Source organism: Tinamus guttatus, unplaced genomic scaffold (genome assembly GCF_059628265.1).
Source record: "Tinamus guttatus ecotype Peru unplaced genomic scaffold, ASM5962826v1 Tinamus_guttatus_pri_ptg000208l, whole genome shotgun sequence".
NCBI lineage: Eukaryota > Metazoa > Chordata > Aves > Tinamiformes > Tinamidae > Tinamus > Tinamus guttatus.
This window is the reverse complement of record NW_028288742.1, coordinates 4,681,114-4,699,467: the sequence shown is the minus strand read 5'-3', so window position 1 is coordinate 4,699,467 and position 18,354 is coordinate 4,681,114. Positions and strand designations below refer to the sequence as shown.

Here is an 18,354-nt window from a genome sequence, read left to right as displayed (position 1 = left end):
TTTTTTTTTAGCGTAGTTCTTTATCTTTTCTTCTGCTTACCTGAGTTGTTACTATTGCCATAAGATTATTTTCTTTGTGTGTTAATGGGGGACTGACAATAATCACATTTTTAAAGAATATACTAAAATGCCTCCCCGGCCTCCTCTGAAAGAACTCATTTTAATTCTGTCAGGAGAAGAGTGACAGATTTTTTTTTTCTTCTGATTCAGTCATCAATTCAGCTTTTTCTTGCCACATTCTCATTAATGACTAGTTTCACTTATAAAAGATGTAATTAAAATGTGTTAATAGGTTTTGAAAAACAGTTGCAAGTCAACTGCTTTTGTTAGAAAGCTACCGTGCTTTCCTACAGGCACCAGATTTATATTTTACGTCACTGTATTAGCCTGTCAGAATTAAGGGCTGGTTCTTCACCATGCTTTATAGAGACCCTTTCTTCCTTTTGTCTTTTTTTTTTTTTTTTTCCTCCTCAGAGATTGTGCCAAAATGGATCGAGACGCCATGGCCGAGATCAACCATTATTGTCAAAAGAATAATTTTACATTGGACTATAGTGATGTCAAAGCGACTGGCCCTGCTCATTGTCCTGAGTAAGTTCAGAAAGCTAATGAATTTGCGAACACTTAATGCAAAGCACAGAGAAGCTAACGCTTGAGATCAGTATCTTTTTAGGACCTATGGAAAGTACTGTGCTGTAAGTATGTTACAAGTGTGTCATGGAGAAGGTTGGGGGTTATAGCAATATTTCAGTTTATGATACATGCTAAATTAAATGCTTTTTATTATTTAGTTTTACAAGGGTGCTTATCGGAGTTATTTTTGATTGCTGGTAATTCTAAACACTTGCATGAGGGTTAGGTGAATTATGTGCAACTTTTTGAATGTTTGTTAAAGGAGAAGGGTCTTTTTCATTAAAACTCTTCCTAATAGTCAGGATGTCTCTTCTCAAGTGCAGTCTTACACATTGCCAGTTAGCACTGTTCATGCTAGGCTATTATTAGACCTAAACATTCACAACATTCACAACCATAGTTCGGGTAACTGCCTTGTGTTTGCAGGTCTCGTGCAGTGGGATAGTGGTGTGCAGGAAGAGTCTGGGTGACTCGGGCTGTGCTGAGGAGCATGGTGTGAAGAGCCTCGCTACAGGGAGCTGGGGCTGGGTGTCCCTTGGGGATCCCTGTGGTGGCTCAGCTCTGGCTGCTGGTGTAGTGGGTGCCCACTGATGGTCCAGGTTGCCTCCGGAGCCCTTCTGTGCATTGTCCCACCTCACGAGCCCTCCTGGAGCTGTCTGGCAAAGGCCACGGAGGTGCCTGCTGCCCCGTCCTTCACCGGCTATGGTGCTGTAGCGGCTGCTGCTGCCATGTCTGCCCGTGTTGGTGCTGAACATGGCCCAAGTCGCTTGAGAGAGCCCAGACTGTTGGTGCTCTGAGCTGCTCCAGTGACTCTGCACTGCAATGTTCCTAGCCTGGCAACGCAGCCTGTGGCCAGCCAGGTCGAGTCTGGACAGGGCTGTGAACTTGGGGTCCATGGTGGTTAAACCTGACTTTTGGGGTCAATATGTCATTAAAGGGGAGGGGAACTTGGAGAGCATGGTTTTATTAGAAAATAAAGCTGGGATCTTGAAAATAAGTCAATTCTTGAAATCATTGCCTCTTCATGAAGCAGATTCTTCCACAGAGAAGCTCATGCTGTTCTACCTAAACTGCTTCTTAGGGTGGAATCTTTCTTTTTTAGCTTATTAATTAATCAATTAATTAATTAGCTTCAGTAACTTTATGCTGATCTGCAATCTAAAGAACGGATATATATTGAGGCCATAGTGAAACTGTCACTTCAACCTGATAAAAGTCAGTGTTGCTGCTGAAAGCTCCCCTCCCCTCACCTTACCTCCCTGCCTTGCCTCGCCTCTCCTCTCCTCTCCTTGCCTTGCCTCGCCTCGCCTCTTTCCTGGGCTGGCAGTTTCGTGGTTTGCCTTATGGTGTAGCTGCATGAACACTTGTGCAAGGGAAATGGTTGAGGTTGAGAAATGGTGGTAAGAGGCTATATGTGAGTGGGGATTTTTGTTTGTTTTGTTTTTTAAGTGAGAGCAGAGGGTTATGTTGGAGCCGAAGTGACTATACAATTCCATTCGGAATATCTCTCTCTCTCTTTTTTTTTTTTTTTTTGAGAATGGGTAAAAAGAGACTGCCTTTAACTTTTCGTCGCATGAAGTCTCACACATATTTTTCGGCACCTACTAAATACTGCATGTAGCAGTATATCAAAGGTGTGCGTAATGACTCTTCTGTATCTGTGAAACCTAAGCTAGCAAATCTTTTCCTTCCGTATAGTTTTGCAGTGCTGAGATAAATCCTGGTGTTAGGATTTCACAGGCCTGCCTTTAATAATGCCAATTTGATATGCTCTTTAGTGATTTCACTTTTAAAAAGCAGTTCATCATCTAACAGAAATATGGGTTAAAATAAGCAAAGAGTATGCATTTGTGATTAGGGAGGAAGCATAATTATTTAGATTTTTTAAAATTATGATAATCAGAAGCTTATATAATAACACACCTGAATGTTCAAATACCTTCATGATTAATCTATAGTGTGTATATATATACATTTTTCAAGTTGAACCCAAATGAAATTGAATAGGACAAAGTGTAAGAATGTTTCTATAAGTTTTCTTCATTGCAGATTTACAGTCGTGGTTAAAATAGGTGATGAAAAATATGGTGAAGGTACTGGTAAATCTAAGAAAGAAGCAAGAGCAGCAGCAGCAGAAAAAACATGGGAGATGATAGAAGAAAAGGTGAGTAAAGTGCAAGATTTTTGTTAGTAAAGGTTGAAGGTGAATCACTAAAAGTAGTGAATAAAATATGGTTGCCCCTCTGCCAGAAGAAGGTGATTCTGCTGAGGATTTAGAATTTATTACACTCTTTAGTTAGTAATCCAGATTTTAAGAGTTATCACACTGATGGTATTTATTTATGGTATTTTTTTAACAGACTTAGAGTTAGATTGGCAGTCGTCCTGATTCCATGTACCAAAGCCTATAGGTGTCTCATTTTTCACATGGACAGTTGCATGTTCATCTAGCAATAGGAACATTTGCTTTTAGTAACCATCTATTATCCTAATTTTTAATACCTCTCAGATTCTGCTTCTGCAGAAGTTGGTATAAGCTGGATGTGAGTGGAAAAATGCTCCCTGTGACAGGGCCTTGTTTTTCCCTGCTCAGAGGGAAGTTAGGTAAATGCTTTTGGCCGATAACAACTTCTATAGAGAACCTCACTCTTCCTTGCTCTCCTTTACTACTAGGCACCTTTGACACTACAGCTTTTCGAAGTGATTTTGTTAAGCTTTTTTCTTTTCTTCTTCTTTTTTTTTTTTTTTTTTTCAGAAGAGAAGGGCGTTGCAGTTTGATGGTGGGGCAAATTTGGTAAGAGATGAATCCCCTTGTGTTCCAGCTGATCCTCAGAGCTTTAGAGGGACTAGGGACCCATCTCCAAATAGAGATAGCAAATTCTGTGGTAGCTGTAGGCCTGACTCTGGCAGCACTGGATTTACCAACAGTCTGTTGACTGTAGGTCTGGCTAGGCTGCCTTCAAGACAATGAGTCGAGTTCACAAATAGCAGGATGTATTCAAATGCTGTATTTACTAAGCACATTTCTGATGTCAGTACAGAAAATTCTCTACTGCATGTGGGGTTCTTAGCTAGCTCTAATGTACAAATGTGCAATCATCACTCAGGAAGATAGGAGAGGTCCCTCAACCTCGAGTGGTCTCCTCAGGAGGCGTCATGACCGAGGAGAAAGCTCTCCACTGAAGACCTACTGCTTCCAAGGAGAACTTAGCTCTAACTTGGAAAGCCCTGGGTTAATTTTAGACACTAGTACAATTGGGATGTGGTCAACGTTTTCCTCCTTTCTGCGACTAGTGTTGTTTGTGATTAGATAAGCAGCAGGTGCAAGACAGTCGAAGTGCACCCGTTTTGTGGTAAACTGTGCCCATCTCACACACAGAATTTTCCTCTTCTGCAGGACCAAGGGGCTCACGTGCAACTACTACAAAGGCATCCATCTGAAATCAGTTCCACATCTGGAGAATCTAGTAGTTCCCATGAAATGTCAAATATGTCTGACTCAGAGTAAGTTGTATTCATTGACAGTATAACACTAACAAAGTTTGTTTAATTATTTAGAGGATCATGTGATCTAATTTTAATCTGAGTTGCTCATTGTTGCTTTATTGCAGTATCAAGAAGTTTAAGTTTGTATTTCTTTCAATTCAGAGGAGAATTCATTATGATTGTGTGGGTTTGTCTGACCAGAATCTTTACAATTAGATTATAATGGTTTTAGAGTTTTCTGATATAGTTTGGCACAAATAATTCTTTCAGAAGCATTTCTATTGGGACATAAACAAAATAATGTTACTCTATTCAGCAGCCTTATTTCATTGCATTTTTATCGCATATGTTCCTGTGAACTTGGTATAATTTAATTTCTGTACTCTTCTGTGCTCTACATTTTGATTTATTTTGTATTTTTTCCTTTTCTTTCTCTGTAAATCTTCATCCCTACTGAAGGGAAAATTTGCTTACTATGAGGAAATTAATGTGCTTAATGTTTCATTTGTGATTTGGGAATCTTAGATCAGGCTGTTTGTGCCTAACAGTGGCTTAAGCAGCGGTGCTTCTACTTCTTCCTTTATCTTCCTTGTGCCGTTGTAAAGTAGGGTGATGCATCAAATGCCAGAGAAGGCTGTGCTGCACTGCATGGGAATGAACCTCTGAACTTAATGTTTTTCACTGAAGGATGAAATCTTTTTCATATTTTATTGTAAAATACTGCTGTTTTATTAGCTGTTTGGGATTAAGTTTGGTAGTTTAAATCAATTGTGATTATTCATGCTTTTTTATGACTTTCTCAAAAATTACACCCAGTTAAGGCTTCCTTTGGCATAGTAGCAAACATTGTAGTTCTTGTTTGAGAACATGTTTTTTCTACCTAAATCCAGTCTATTATGTTTCCACCGTAGTGGTACTTATTTTGGAAGCTCAGCTGCAAGCTTGGTAGAAGAAGTGAAAAACATGGCAATAACTGAAAAGCCTATGCCTGCTCAGGTACAGTACAAAAGTGGTTTTACTCATGATTACATTTAAACCCTGAATAGAGCAAGCTTCTGGTCAAAGTGTAGCAGCACTTTGCACCTTATGCACTGAAGTCATCACTAGAGAATATATGTGGGTTTGCTTCCCCCTCCAAAATATTCGGTGCTTTATTAGTGAACCACTAGTTGTTTCTTTGTGTACCGTACCAGTATTATGTACTGTTAACCTTTTAAACTAATTTTATTTAATGAAAATATTCTGCATATCTTAGTTACGTATCATAGTTACATGTTGAAATATCCTGCATATATAAGTGTTTTTTCCTCTTTTTTTTGTGTAGAAAAACACTCGATGTTCTGCTCAGAAATCCCCAGGGTATGTGTTTATTTCTAGATAGCTCTTTTCCATAAATCATCTTTTAAACCACTTTAGTGTTTTCTGTATTTAACATAAAAATAGTACATTTCTCTTGTCACATATTATAAAAACAAATCATAATAAAATTTGCTTTTATCTTTGTTAAAGAAGACTTTTTTTGCTGGCACCTGCGTTTGATAAGGCAGTAAACAAGAGAGATAAAAATGCATACTCTGTGGATGAAAGGTGAGAAAGAATTTTTAATGTGAATCAAAGAATATTTTACTAAGATTTGTTTGGCAATTACAGTTCGTAGTGGGGAAAATACTGCTGTAAAAGTAACTTTCAAAGAAAATTCATAATTGAGGTTTTCTGTTTGTTTGTTTGTTTTTTAACATACTGCAACTGATATGGAGTGATATTTGATACTTAAAACCAGAAGTCATTTGTGTAAAGGTATAAAAATAATTACCCTACAGTCTGTCATGGCAGGTTCATATATTAAAGTGTAACAGGTAACAAGTTCTTCTGGCACAGTGAATGAAGTGATACCTATAGCCCTTAATATTAATAGGAATTTTCCTCGATGCATTGGCTTATGGCAGCCTTCTGTCACTATCCTTCCTGTTTCATTTCACAAATTGTCTTTGTGACATAGCAAGCTTTGCTATAATAAAAAAAAATCTAATATCTGAAATAGGGGAGAAAGAAGATTTTTGTTTCATACATAGAAGGATGGGAAAAATTCTACCATCCAGAAAACTTCCAGTAAATCTGTACTAAAGTGTAGTGTAGCTTGTGATCAGTTTGATAGCAAGTCTGATGACTTTTATGTGTATTATAACAGAAAAGGAAAATAAAGGGGCCAGTGAGAATCTGTTGTTTTCCTAAAGTTACATCAGATAAATGTTGCATTATCTTACAGACTAATTCTGCTATTCTAAATAAGGAGAAATATTCTAAATAAGGATAATTTTATTAAAGCCTGTTAAATGAATCATACTGAGGTTGCCTAAAGAGCATATAGTGAAGCAGGAGCTTTGAGCTCTTTGGCCTTAAATGTTGAAGAAAATTTTAAGTGACGCGTGAATGTGTGTCACAAGTAGTGTTTTTTTTTTTTTTTTTTTTTTTTTTTGTTTGAGCTTAATATGACTTTCAAATGTGAGTGCGTATTTTGCATGTTCGAGGGGCAGGTTAAAGCATTCTTTTCACTACCCAAATAAAGGAATATTTTCTTCATTTATTGAAGCAATGCAGAGTAACTAATGAAGCAGCTTTATTCTTGCTGTCATTTGAAACAAACAAAAAAAAAAGTCATGAAGCTTCATCTACAAATGTGTAAAACTGAAAATTGGAGATTGGAGATCCTGGTTGGTGGAAAAAACGTTGATGGACAGCGTGGATAGAAACACATTCTTCTTGATACATGAGCTTGAAATAGACTGAGAAACAACTTGAAAATTGTCATGTTAGTGGAAAGGATGTTCCTCAAGTTAAAAGTTATAAAGTTACTGTGAAAGATGCTTGGACTAAATTCTCAGAAACATTGCCGTAGTGATGCACTTTCATGCAACCACAACTAAGATATGTGTATGATCCCACCGAAGTCTATTTTGCCTGGCATAGAACTAGACTTAATCCTAGAATCTGAATGAGTTTCTTATCCATAGGTGGTAGTCACTCAGATGTAATCTATCTCAGTTTACCTATATTTAAATTATTAAATATTTACTAAAACTATTGTTGGAACTCAGTCTTTCTGATTTCAGGTGAGAGCTGTAACTGCAGGTAATAGGGGCATTTTGCCTTGTTATTATTTTTTAACTTATTCCTCTATATTTGTTTGTATATTTTTTATTTTATTTGTGTCATATCTGAACAGCTGAGTGATCTTTGTAGAACGGCATTTCAGCAGGTGGATTACACTTTGCAGAATCATTCTTGCATCTCCTAAGTTTAATGATAATTATATCAATATATCATGATATATGATATCATGATGTATAATGATAAAAAGCACTTAAATTACTTTTTGATTCTTAAAGATTTCTTAAGGATTTTGAAAATATAGTGCCTATTGGTGAAGGTGGTTTTGGGAACGTCTTCAAAGCAACAGCAAGGATGGCTGGAATAACCTATGCAGTCAAACGAGTCAGGGTCGCGGAGTAAGTACTGTATATTTACTTGTATTATTTATTTTAGGACATTATATTTTGATAATTATTTTATCTCTTTAATAATTCTTATACTGTGTAAACAATTTCCACTACTAATAGACCATTTTTCTAGTTAAACTCTGTTTTCTTTATTTCTAAGTGAAACTGAAAATAACATGCAACTCTGCAGATTTTTATATGCTGTGGATTAATTTTAGGTGCAGCTATAAGAAAATGATTTAGATTTTACTTCCTGTGAACAAAGTTTTACAGAATTTTTATTATTTATGGTTATTATTGCTTGAAGAAAACTTGCTGATTTATAAAACATTGAAAGCAGTGTTGCCTTGGCAGGTTACATTGTCTGAAAATGTCCTTATCGTTGTAATATGACTATAACTGAAGAAAGCGGGGTGTGGGGGGGAAGAAAACAGTACATTTTTGTTTATGTAATTGAAACATGCTTCTTATATGACCATCTTTGTTTTGGACACAGTGTTACTTGTCCTTTATAAAACCCAAAAGAGAACCATTATCTTAAATTATTTAAAGTAATTTTCTATAGCTAGTATCTAGTTATGTATTTTATCAGCAGCTAAAAAAAATGTAATTTCTTTTAATCTATACAGAAAATTCCAAGCTGTACCTTTAAAATTATAATACCTTGTATTTGGAGAAAATTGTCCTTTACTGTCTCGCTGCCCTTCTTCAAATTGTTGTCCCCTCGCAATTATACATTATTTTAATTTGTGTTACAATACTGAGAACTATACTAAAAACCATTGTACTGATTCTTCAAATACAGGCTGCTGGTTTGATGATAGGTTTGATGATACTTTACTAGGCGATCCTGTGGCAGCCAAAGTAGGCCAGATTTAGTAATAGGTTTTTGCTGACTTCTTGGCTTGTAAGTAGCCTTCACAGAGATGAAAAGTAGTGCCTGTTTGCTACATTGTGTCTTGCTATTCAGTGTAATTATGGATTGGACTGTCTTTTTTTTCCTGCTGGCTCTCTTGAGTGGGGCTTGTGTATCTTGTCAGGTTGAAATATTTCAGCATCTGGAATAACTGAGCAGATGATAAGAAAACATAGTTTTTAATTACTTTTTTTTTTCAGATTAATATAAAACTATGGAGCTTCCACCGTTCCATGATAGCATGTCTCTCATTGCATTTACAATTCAGTTTTCGTAGGGAAATGACATTTGTTTAAGACCTTTTTTTTTCTCTTCTTTTGAGTAGGAATGTAATGCGTGAAATCAAAGGACTTGCAGGTCTCAACCATGAAAACATTGTGCGCTATTACAGCAGCTGGAAAGGGGAGGACTACGTACCATGTCCGGACGCAAGGTAGTTACAAGGCAACTCTGTCAAAGGAAACAGCAGCTCCCAGATTGCAATCACAAACTTCTTTTTTTCCATAATGAAGATTGTGTGTAAAGTTGAAGGCTGATGATTGCTTACAAATCTTTCAACAAACAGAGAGGTGCACACATGCTTGCTGTTAGAAGAAAAGGCTTGGTATTCTTCAGCAGCAGTATATTAATATCTCTTGCTTTTGGTATGTTACATAACTTTATCTCTCTTCTGTCTTAATACAAACTTAGTGACTATGTAGGAGCGTAAGATTGTAGAACTCAAAATTTGAGGCTAGAAACAACAGCAGAAATTTAAAAAAAAATCCATCAGTTGGCTGCCAAATTCTTAATTCAGAAATTGTCTGTTTCTTGAAAGTAGTGGTCATCCAGCAGCTCTCATAAATCGTCCAAATTAATGTTTTTGCTGTGATGTCTGATACAGTATTGTCTGTGCTGTTGAGCACAGAAATACAGACTGAAATGTTCTTTCAATTAGAGGTAGTTTTTCAGCCCTAAGACTTTCAGCAGGACAAAAGTGAGAAATTTACTGGTAAGTTTCTACTGCACATCTTTGTCACTAGCAGTAGATTGATACTCTTCAGGTAGGTTATCATCCTTACCTAAAATATTAATAGATTAAAAATTAGACTTAGTATTTGTTTAGTGTGCTCAAAAAAAAGCAAATAGGAATAACATGGCGGGGAGGAGAAAAAGCAACTGTTAATATAACAGTATTAGCGGTTAACGTAACAGTATTAATGGAGGGGAAGAAAAAAAAAGAAAAATCCTCAAAGCTGAGGGCCCAAACTGAAATTCCACTTACTGCCTTGACCTCAGGGCTACAGAATAATGAGCCACTTACTTACTTACTTAATCTTTCTTCTTTCCATACCTCAGAATGCCTTATTCCAAGGCACTGAAAATGTACTTACTTTTCCTGTTTGCGCTGTGGTACGTTGTGGAGGCTTGTTCAAAGACAATAGTACCTTGTTAGCAGATAGTTAACCACAAGGGTGTCAGTCTTTGCAGCAGATGGGGGACAGAGCCGAGAAAGACGAGGACTGAGGAACACCTCCCCCTGCCTCGTGTGCGACGTGTCTTGCCAGAAGAAAAGAAACAAAGCCAGACAACCGCGCAGGTGGCCAGATGCTGATTGGTTGTGCGCTTTGCAACACTTGTGTTAAGAAAGTATAAAAAGAAGTCGGTTTGGAAATAAAGTTGTCTCACTCTGCACCCCAGACTGAGTCCGTTTCTTCACAAGGTGCAACAAATGGCGCCCAACGTGGGGCACGAAGACTAGCTGTCTCTCCGGTTGCACCGCCCAGCTGAACTCCCGGGAATCACGCTGAAAGGAAGCGTAAGGATCAAGCTGAAAGGAAGCTTACTTTGTGTGCACACTAAAAGCCTCTTGAAAGGAAAGAGGTAAGCGGCTGGGAACTATGGGTTCATACCTAATGAAGGAACAAAAGGACGATTTAGAAGCTTCTCCTAAAAACTTGAAACCGCAAAGAAAAAAATTAGGTGAAGAAGAGCTGCAAAAGGTTCTTGCATGGGCTTCTAAAGACGATCCTTCGGTGAATAGTAAGAATGTTTTTAATCTGGAAAGATGGGACCAAATTGGGGTCCGACTGTGGGATAGTGCCACGCGCGGTGATAAGGCTGCTGCTAACCTGTTGCCACAATGGCGAGTTGTACTCGAAATATTGAAATCTCATAGTGGGTTGCAGTCGAACATAAATGACGGGATCGGGGCCCCTGCCATCCCCTCCGCGCCTCCTTTACCTCAATCGTGTCCTGATGAGAATCAGAAAAGAAAACGTGCTGCAAAAGCCTTTGCGGTACTGCCACCTGATGACCAGGACGATGATCCTTTTGGTCCGGGTCCTATTGACCCTGGAAAGGAGCCAGACCTATACCCCCCGGATCCTCACGATAAATGGCGGGGAAAGGAGCCAGACCTATACCCCCCGGATCCTCACGATAAATGGGCCTCAGTAAAACGAGGAGCAAAACAGGCGGGGGATGTGGGCATGCTGAAAGCCTTTCCCGTTATCTGTGCACCAGACCAGAATCCGCGTTGGGAAGGTTTGTCGTATAATCTTATTAAGGACGTGCGACGTACGGTGACAGATCATGGCCTTGGCGCACCATATACCACCCACCTTATACAATCTCTTTGTGATTCTTCGGTTTTTACTCCCCATGATTTTAAAACTTTGTTTCGCCTCATTATGACTGATATGCAATACACGATGTGGGAATCGAAAATGAGAGAGCTTGCTCGAGCTCAGGGGGAGGAAAACCAGCGGCTGTCGAAAAAAGGTCCTTTACGGGCTGTTACTGTGGACGTGCTAATGGGGGAGGGCGATCACAGTGCTACAACAGCACAAGCAGAAATCCCCCCTGAGGGCTTGCAACAAGTTAAGGCACTTGCTCTCCGCGCCCTTAAGGCCGTTCCGGAGAGTGGTAAACAAAGACAACCTTTTGTTAGCATAAGACAAGATGCGAATGAGCCATATATGAAGTTTTTGGATCGGCTTAATGAGGCTCTGGAGAAACAAATTGATAATGAACAAGCACGAAGCTACATTTTTAAGCAACTAGCAGTTGAGAATGCTAACCCTGATTGCCAGAGAGTTTTGCGGCCACTAAAGGATCCTACTATTGATGACATGCTAAAAGCATGTATTAATGTCGGTACCAAACAGTATGAATATTCACTGATGGCCGAAACATTTGCAACAATGTCTATGAAAAGGCCATGTTTTGCTTGTGGCCAATTTGGGCATATTCGTAAATACTGTCCGAAAACACAAGCAAACAAAGGAGCGCCTGGACTATGTCCGCGCTGCCACAAAGGACAACACTATGCTAATCAGTGTCGATCAAAATTTGATAAGGAAGGTCGACCGCTAGCCCCTTCGGGAAACTTCAAGCGGAGCGCGGCGAGGGGTCGCGCCATGACGGCAAATCACCCCTCGGAGTGGCTCCCACCGGGAAGCAGCCGCCGCCTGTGCGCCCGCACAGGGGGCAGCGCCGGGGTGGACCTGGCCACCACAATAGAAGTGCTAATTACTGATACATCAGTTGTGCTAATTCCAACTGGTGTCCACGGCCCCCTGGGGCGAGGAATGGCAGCACTATTGATTGGGCGATCTTCAACCACGAGACAAGGGCTGTTTGTGTGTTACCTGGAGTTGTCAATGCAGATTTCAAAGGAGAAATTAAGATAATGGTATGGACTCCGATACCACCCTGTACTGTGCCGATGGGAAGATATGGACGATATATTGATTGCTGCAGAGCAAAAGGAAACAGCAGAAGAGGCTCTGCAACAGATTACGCGAGCAGCATCAGCTGCAGGATTAAAAATTGCAGAAGATAAAGTACAGGAAAGTCCGCCTTGGCGATATTTAGGATGGAGAATTTCTGATCATCAAATTCGACCACAATCATTGACCTTAAAGACAGACATAAGGACTTTGAATGATCTTCAAAAACTTTTGGGAACTATTAATTGGTTCCGTCCCTCCTTAGGGATTTCCACAGAAGATTATCTAGTCCAGTAAATCCGTTCGTAACCTGTCTAGTAGGACAGCCTGTTGATGTTTGGCATATTTCGTTTATTGTTAGTGTGCCTGCTTTGTTTCTTGTTATGTGTTTAAGGATAGATCATTTAATTAAGTCATGGCTGTTCAAACAAAAACAAATAAAGAAGGGTGAGATGTGGAGGCTTGTTCAAAGACAATAGTACCTTGTTAGCAGATAGTTAACCACAAGGGTGTCAGTCTTTGCAGCAGATGGGGGACAGAGCCGAGAAAGACGAGGACTGAGGAACACCTCCCCCTGCCTCGTGTGCGACGTGTCTTGCCAGAAGAAAAGAAACAAAGCCAGACAACCGCGCAGGTGGCCAGATGCTGATTGGTTGTGCGCTTTGCAACACTTGTGTTAAGAAAGTATAAAAAGAAGTCGGTTTGGAAATAAAGTTGTCTCACTCTGCACCCCAGACTGAGTCCGTTTCTTCACAAGGTGCAACAGTACGTCCCCACTGTTCTGCTACCCTGCCCCTCTCCATGTCTGCCCTCAGCCTGTCCTATGCTCTGGTGGTGAGGGAGCCCTTCTGGAAAGCATGAGGCTCTCAGGTTGACTAATATATTTAACATAGTTTCCAGTTTTCACAATTGCTGCTCTAACTCACCGTCTTATGTAAAAGGTGGTTACCACACTCCCTTCTCCAAGGGACAAAGCTTAAAGGAATGTGATCATGGGATATTTGGGGCGGTAGAGGAAACATCATGCTGGGTGTGTTGAGCAGTATAGAAAAGTGGAGTTGTTCCTAGTGGGCAAGGCAGGAGACAAGGCTTCTGCTATTTCTTGCTCTGTAGACTGTGCCTCTTGATAGGAGGGGAGCAGAATTTGGGCACTCAGAAAATTTTCAGTGCAAGAAGTTAAGTCTTCCAAGGGTAAACAGGAACTGAATAGAGACTCTATGGTTTGCAGTTTTACTTATTTAGATCTAGTGCAAATTGATCTGGGCCTTGCACTTTTTCTGGAGAACTCCACAAATAATATGAATTAAAAAAAAAAAAGGAGCAAAAGAATCATTGATGCAGTAGCAGCTTGGGAGGAATTGTATTTTGCTATTTTAATGTAGTTGTATAATTTGCTTTTGCAGCCAGGAGCACCCCTCAAAATGTGAATGTATATTTATCCAAATGGAATTTTGTGAAAAAGGGACATTGGAAAACTGGGTTGAAGATAATCGGGGAAAACGAAGGTATCAGGAGATGGCACAAGACAAATTTTTACAAGTAGTGAAAGGAGTAGAATATATTCATTCTAAAGGGTTAATTCATCGAGACCTCAAGGTAAGTAGAACAGATCATTTTTTAAGTGGAAAAATGTAAGTAGGACTTACTTGTGATTCAGACAACACTAAATTATTGTAGTCTTTGCTTATTCTAAGATGTGCCTTAGAAGTGTGCTTCTTCTGATGTCATCAGTAATTTTTTCCAGCAAACTGATTATATTCTAATATCAGAAGGGTAAACTAAAGGATTTCAGAATACACTAACAGGGCATACAAGACTTCCTCTTGGAGAAAGTAATAGTAACTTAATTTAGTAATAAAATTATATAAAATATTTTTCTTGTGGTAACAGTGGCAGTTAATCAACCTGCTTACCAATTTTATTTAAAAAAAGTCTCAAAGATTGAATTTGGGATGTTTGCTCTTGTCATATAATAAAGGGATAATATGTGCTGCATTTTGTAACTGCATTTTATAACTACATATTCTAGTTGTTGTTGTATCCTATATACATATGTGTACGCTACCTTTTTGGATAGAGGTGCCCAGAGGGGTTCTGGAGTCTCCTTCTCTGGGGATCTTCAAATCCTGCCTGGATGCAGAAGGGTTGTGTCACATGCTCTAGGTGTCCCTGCATGAGCAGGGGCATTGGACTAGATCATCTCCAAAGGTCCTTTCCAACCTTCATCATTCTGTGATTTATATTGAAATACATTTTTTTTTAAAGGACAAAATTGCAAGCATTTTCAAGGTTTCAGATGCTGGTTCTGCTGCTGCTTACAGCGTTTTAAATCTGACCCTGAACAGGCACTGATACAATTTTTAATTATATATTCGCATGACATGTTTTATACAGAATTAATATTGGTCACTTCTAGAGCAACTCATTAGCATGGTGGTGTTTGTAAGAACTAAAAACAGCTGTAGTGAATTGCACTATTAGTTTAGTTTTAGTAAATAACTTTAGTTATTTACAGCTTTAACAAATTTCAAAATGGGAAATTCAAAGAAACTGTAACACCTGAAAGTGATAGGCAGCTGCCTATGCTAAGCCCTAGCTCACTTTTAATCCTGCTGTGAAACCCTATATTTGAGTGGAGCTCTATGCAAGCCTGAAGGCTCTGCCCAAGTGTATCCCAGGACCAGGATCTACTGTTATAAAGCACTTTTGAAAGTGAAATGCTCTATGCCAAATGTATCTGAGGAGAGAGAAAACATGCCCTGAGCTAGTGAAAGATGCTATGGTTGCTGTAGTGTGTGCTATTTTAAATTTGATTTGTGTGTTTGAAAAAGTTAAATGAATATTCTTTTTTTCCCTCTCCCCTGCATTTGTTTCGTAGTGCTAATTTCTGTGGAAAAAAAATACCTAATTTTGTGAGGAGCATTTCTGTGGTGCTTATGGTGATGAATTTGTCATATGACTTTTTTTTTTGTTTTAAATTTCTTCCCCCTCTCCATAGCCTCAGAATATATTCATATCAAATGAAGATAAAATAAAAATAGGTGATTTTGGACTTGTGACTTCCGAGTCCTATCAGCGTCTGACAGAAAACCGAGGAACAACGTCATACATGGCACCAGAACAGGTAACAGTGTGTATATAGATAAGGCTATATAAGGGTTCCTTTTACAAGGCTTTTGGTTATGCTCCGCCTTGACGCAGATACTAAACCAGGCCTAAAGTACCTTAGTTTAACTGTAGTAAATTACAAGCTTTGAAGCTTTTGTGTAAGTAAGTAATGCTCTTGCAAAGACAGGACATCTCTCATGAGTTCAATTTGAGTTGAAGTAACTCAGGACTTGTGCAAATTGTGGCGTTTGAGTTCCTGTGTTTCATTTCCAGAAAGATGTTTGCCTGTCTTGTCCTATAGGTTAATAGCAGTGTTAATTTTAGTGTTTCAGTGTGCCATAACACAAATTATTTAACAGGTCTTTGTCAGGGAGGATTAAGGACTAATTTGAAGATCAAGTGTTAGTTCCAGGCCTGTAGCATTAGATAAATTTTCTACTGATTTCAAAATGTTCAAGGTGCTATTAAGCTGAATTTGATGGAAATAAATATATAAGAATGCATTACAACTTGTGCCTATGTTTTTCTTGTTGCAATCTTTGTAGTTTGGAGCTGCATATGGAAAGGAAGTAGATATTTATGCACTAGGATTAATATGGTTTGAAATTCTTTCCGCATTGGCTAGTCATCATGAGAAATGCAGAGTAAGTAATCTTTATTATTTTTTTAAAGAGCAAACTGCACATTAACTCATGGATTTCCCATGCTGCGTAGATGCCAGAAGGAAACTCTGTGTCTCGAGTACTGTCTCTGCTTATTTGCATTTCCCCTGTGCAAGGCCTGTAAGTCTATCACACTTCAGTTAAAATCAAGCAACTCTGGTAAAGAAATACTGTTTTTATTATACTTGTCTTCTGAGACACAAACAAATTAAGGCTTAAGTGTACTTAGTCGTGTGTTTATGGGAAACCTAGTCAAAGAGCTACAAATTACTACCCATCAAAAAAATCTCAAGTTTCTGAAAATCTTTTTGTTTGGTCAGAACATTGGAAAAGGTTTTTCTATTTTTAGGAAACAAATCCTTAAGAAAGAGAGAGGAGACTAGTCTCTGCCATGCACTTCTCAGTGCAGAGTGAAGCAAGAGCAAAATTTCCTTCAAGCCAAAACATTTGCAGTTTTCCCAAATGAAAACAAAAGCAATTGGAGTATGAGTATTAGAGTGTTAATTGCATTAATTGGAAAAAAAATGCTACTTGAAAAACAAATCAAAGAATTCAAATTAAAAGATACCCTTCAAAATTTTGTTTTTATCTTTTGCATAGTACTTTGCACATCAGCAGTGTAAACACTTGTATGTGCCATCCTATGTATCTGTAGGATGAGGAAGCTGAGTGTCTTCTTATCTAAGCTTATTATTTTGTAAGATACACGTATCTTGCATAATACACAAGGGTGGTTGGACCTAGGAGCTCTTTGACCACATTAGTTTGGCCCTTTGCCAAGCATGAGAAAACCATACCAAAGGGGTGGTTTTACTTTTAAGAGTCAGCTTTGCTCTGCTTGGCTACCTTGTAATATTTTATAAGGCATCGTGTTCCTGCTCACAGCAGCCTCTCAGATGTGCCTCTAGTCCCGTGGTGTTTCAAGTTAAAAGGGCAAGATCTTTTTTTTTTTTTTTTTTTTTTTTTTTAGTTTAGCTTCCTTAAAGCAAAGTACCGAAGTCCTGTGGCTGTATGGAAATGGGGAAGTCATATGGATGGAACGTCCTAGGATGCTCTTCAGCTACTCTATCAGCGGCTTAATAATTTTACTCAGAGCCTAAAATCTGTTGTTGGCAGGCCATGCTGAAAGACCATCAAAGCCAAAGCAAAGCTGGTGATAGGAGTTCAGTAACTGGTGCATTTGATGGTCATCCACAGGTAGCATCAAAAGCCTAAAGATATTGGTAGTGAAGAAGAAAAGAGCTGTTGTTTTACTGGACACTGATTATACAAGTTTGCTGAACCAGTCAAGTGGCATCCAAAAATCTAGCTAATGACTCAAGCCCCATAGTGTCCAAGAACAGAATTGTCTTTTTCTTCAGACACACATTGTAGTAGTTAACAGCAGAGTGGGTGATGTGGCCATGTTTGTTTACCCAGAAAGCTACATCCTGTAGGGAAAAATAGTTGTTATGCAGCAACAGTTTGTGAGAGATGTAGTTGTGAATACAAAGTATGTTTGTTGCTTTGAGCTCTATCTTGCGCTGACCGCAGTGACACTGAAATAAAGATACAGAACAAGGTAAAAGGGAGGAAGCACAACTGCTTGGCTTGCAAATAACAAATAGCATCAAAATAATATCAAATTAGGAAATTTAGTTTTCTCCCATTACTTTTCTATGTGATAAGGTGATATAAAACCACTACGTTCAAATTAGGGACAGATGATCATTATGAAATTAATAGTTTTACCAGAGTGAGCTCATCACTGTGGTTTAGGAAGCCTTTCAGTTTAAAAGGGAACAGCAGTTGATGACAAGAACATAAAACAAAGTAAAACCTAAAGTAAAACTTCAAATGTTTTACAAGTACTTCCTTTTTGAAGTCCTACCATTTTCATAGTTTTTATTTTTCTAATTACTTCAGTAAATTATGTAGGTCAGAATCTAGGATGCAGTGAAAACATAGTGAAAATATTATTTGATTTTCAGATATGGCAAGATGTTAAACAAGGCAACTTCCCCAGGAGCTTCAGTAACAAATTTCCATCAGAGGTATAGTATTTTAACCAATTAGTTCGTTTGATTTCTTTATTTACTCAAAAATAATAATCTATACTGGCTTCTTTTTCTTATAACCTAATTTCTTTTTCTGCAGGCACCCATGATCAAACAGATGCTTTCAGCAGATCCCCACAAAAGACCTTCTGCTTCTCAGTTACTTAAGTTTGTTAAGCATGCTGTTGAAGACAAGCCATGGAGAGCTTATACTCACTAAATGCCATTTCAAAAGACTTTTAAACTTGCTTAAAGTGTTTTGATACTGTGGAAACATTGCATAAGAAGCAAGACTTAACTCTT

The 18,354-nt window shown here is 38.5% G+C and overlaps 1 protein-coding gene across 1 annotated transcript; it reads left to right on the top strand.

Annotated features, from left to right (window-relative positions):
* Positions 1-454: 454 nt before the first annotated feature.
* Positions 455-18,271, top strand: EIF2AK2 (eukaryotic translation initiation factor 2 alpha kinase 2). The gene is made up of 13 exons (XM_088524294.1): positions 455-591; positions 2,683-2,797; positions 3,389-3,571; positions 4,013-4,137; positions 5,031-5,115; positions 5,675-5,706; positions 7,506-7,625; positions 8,858-8,965; positions 13,649-13,841; positions 15,244-15,369; positions 15,899-15,997; positions 17,986-18,048; positions 18,152-18,271. Exons 1-13 carry the CDS (start codon positions 488-490, stop codon positions 18,269-18,271), a joined length of 1,473 nt encoding a protein of 490 aa, XP_088380420.1. The 5' UTR covers positions 455-487.
* Positions 18,272-18,354: the final 83 nt, after the last annotated feature.

Bases quoted from the DNA above. Each gene is read 5' to 3' on its own strand.
- EIF2AK2 (XM_088524294.1), top strand. From the start codon at position 488: ATGGATCGAGACGCCATGGCCGAGATCAACCATTATTGTCAAAAGAAT. The intron at 2,798-3,388 runs GTGAGTAAAGTG...TTTTTTTTTCAG, and splicing joins GGGAGATGATAGAAGAAAAG to AAGAGAAGGGCGTTGCAGTT. The intron at 5,116-5,674 runs GTACAGTACAAA...GCAGTAAACAAG, and splicing joins AAAAGCCTATGCCTGCTCAG to AGAGATAAAAATGCATACTC.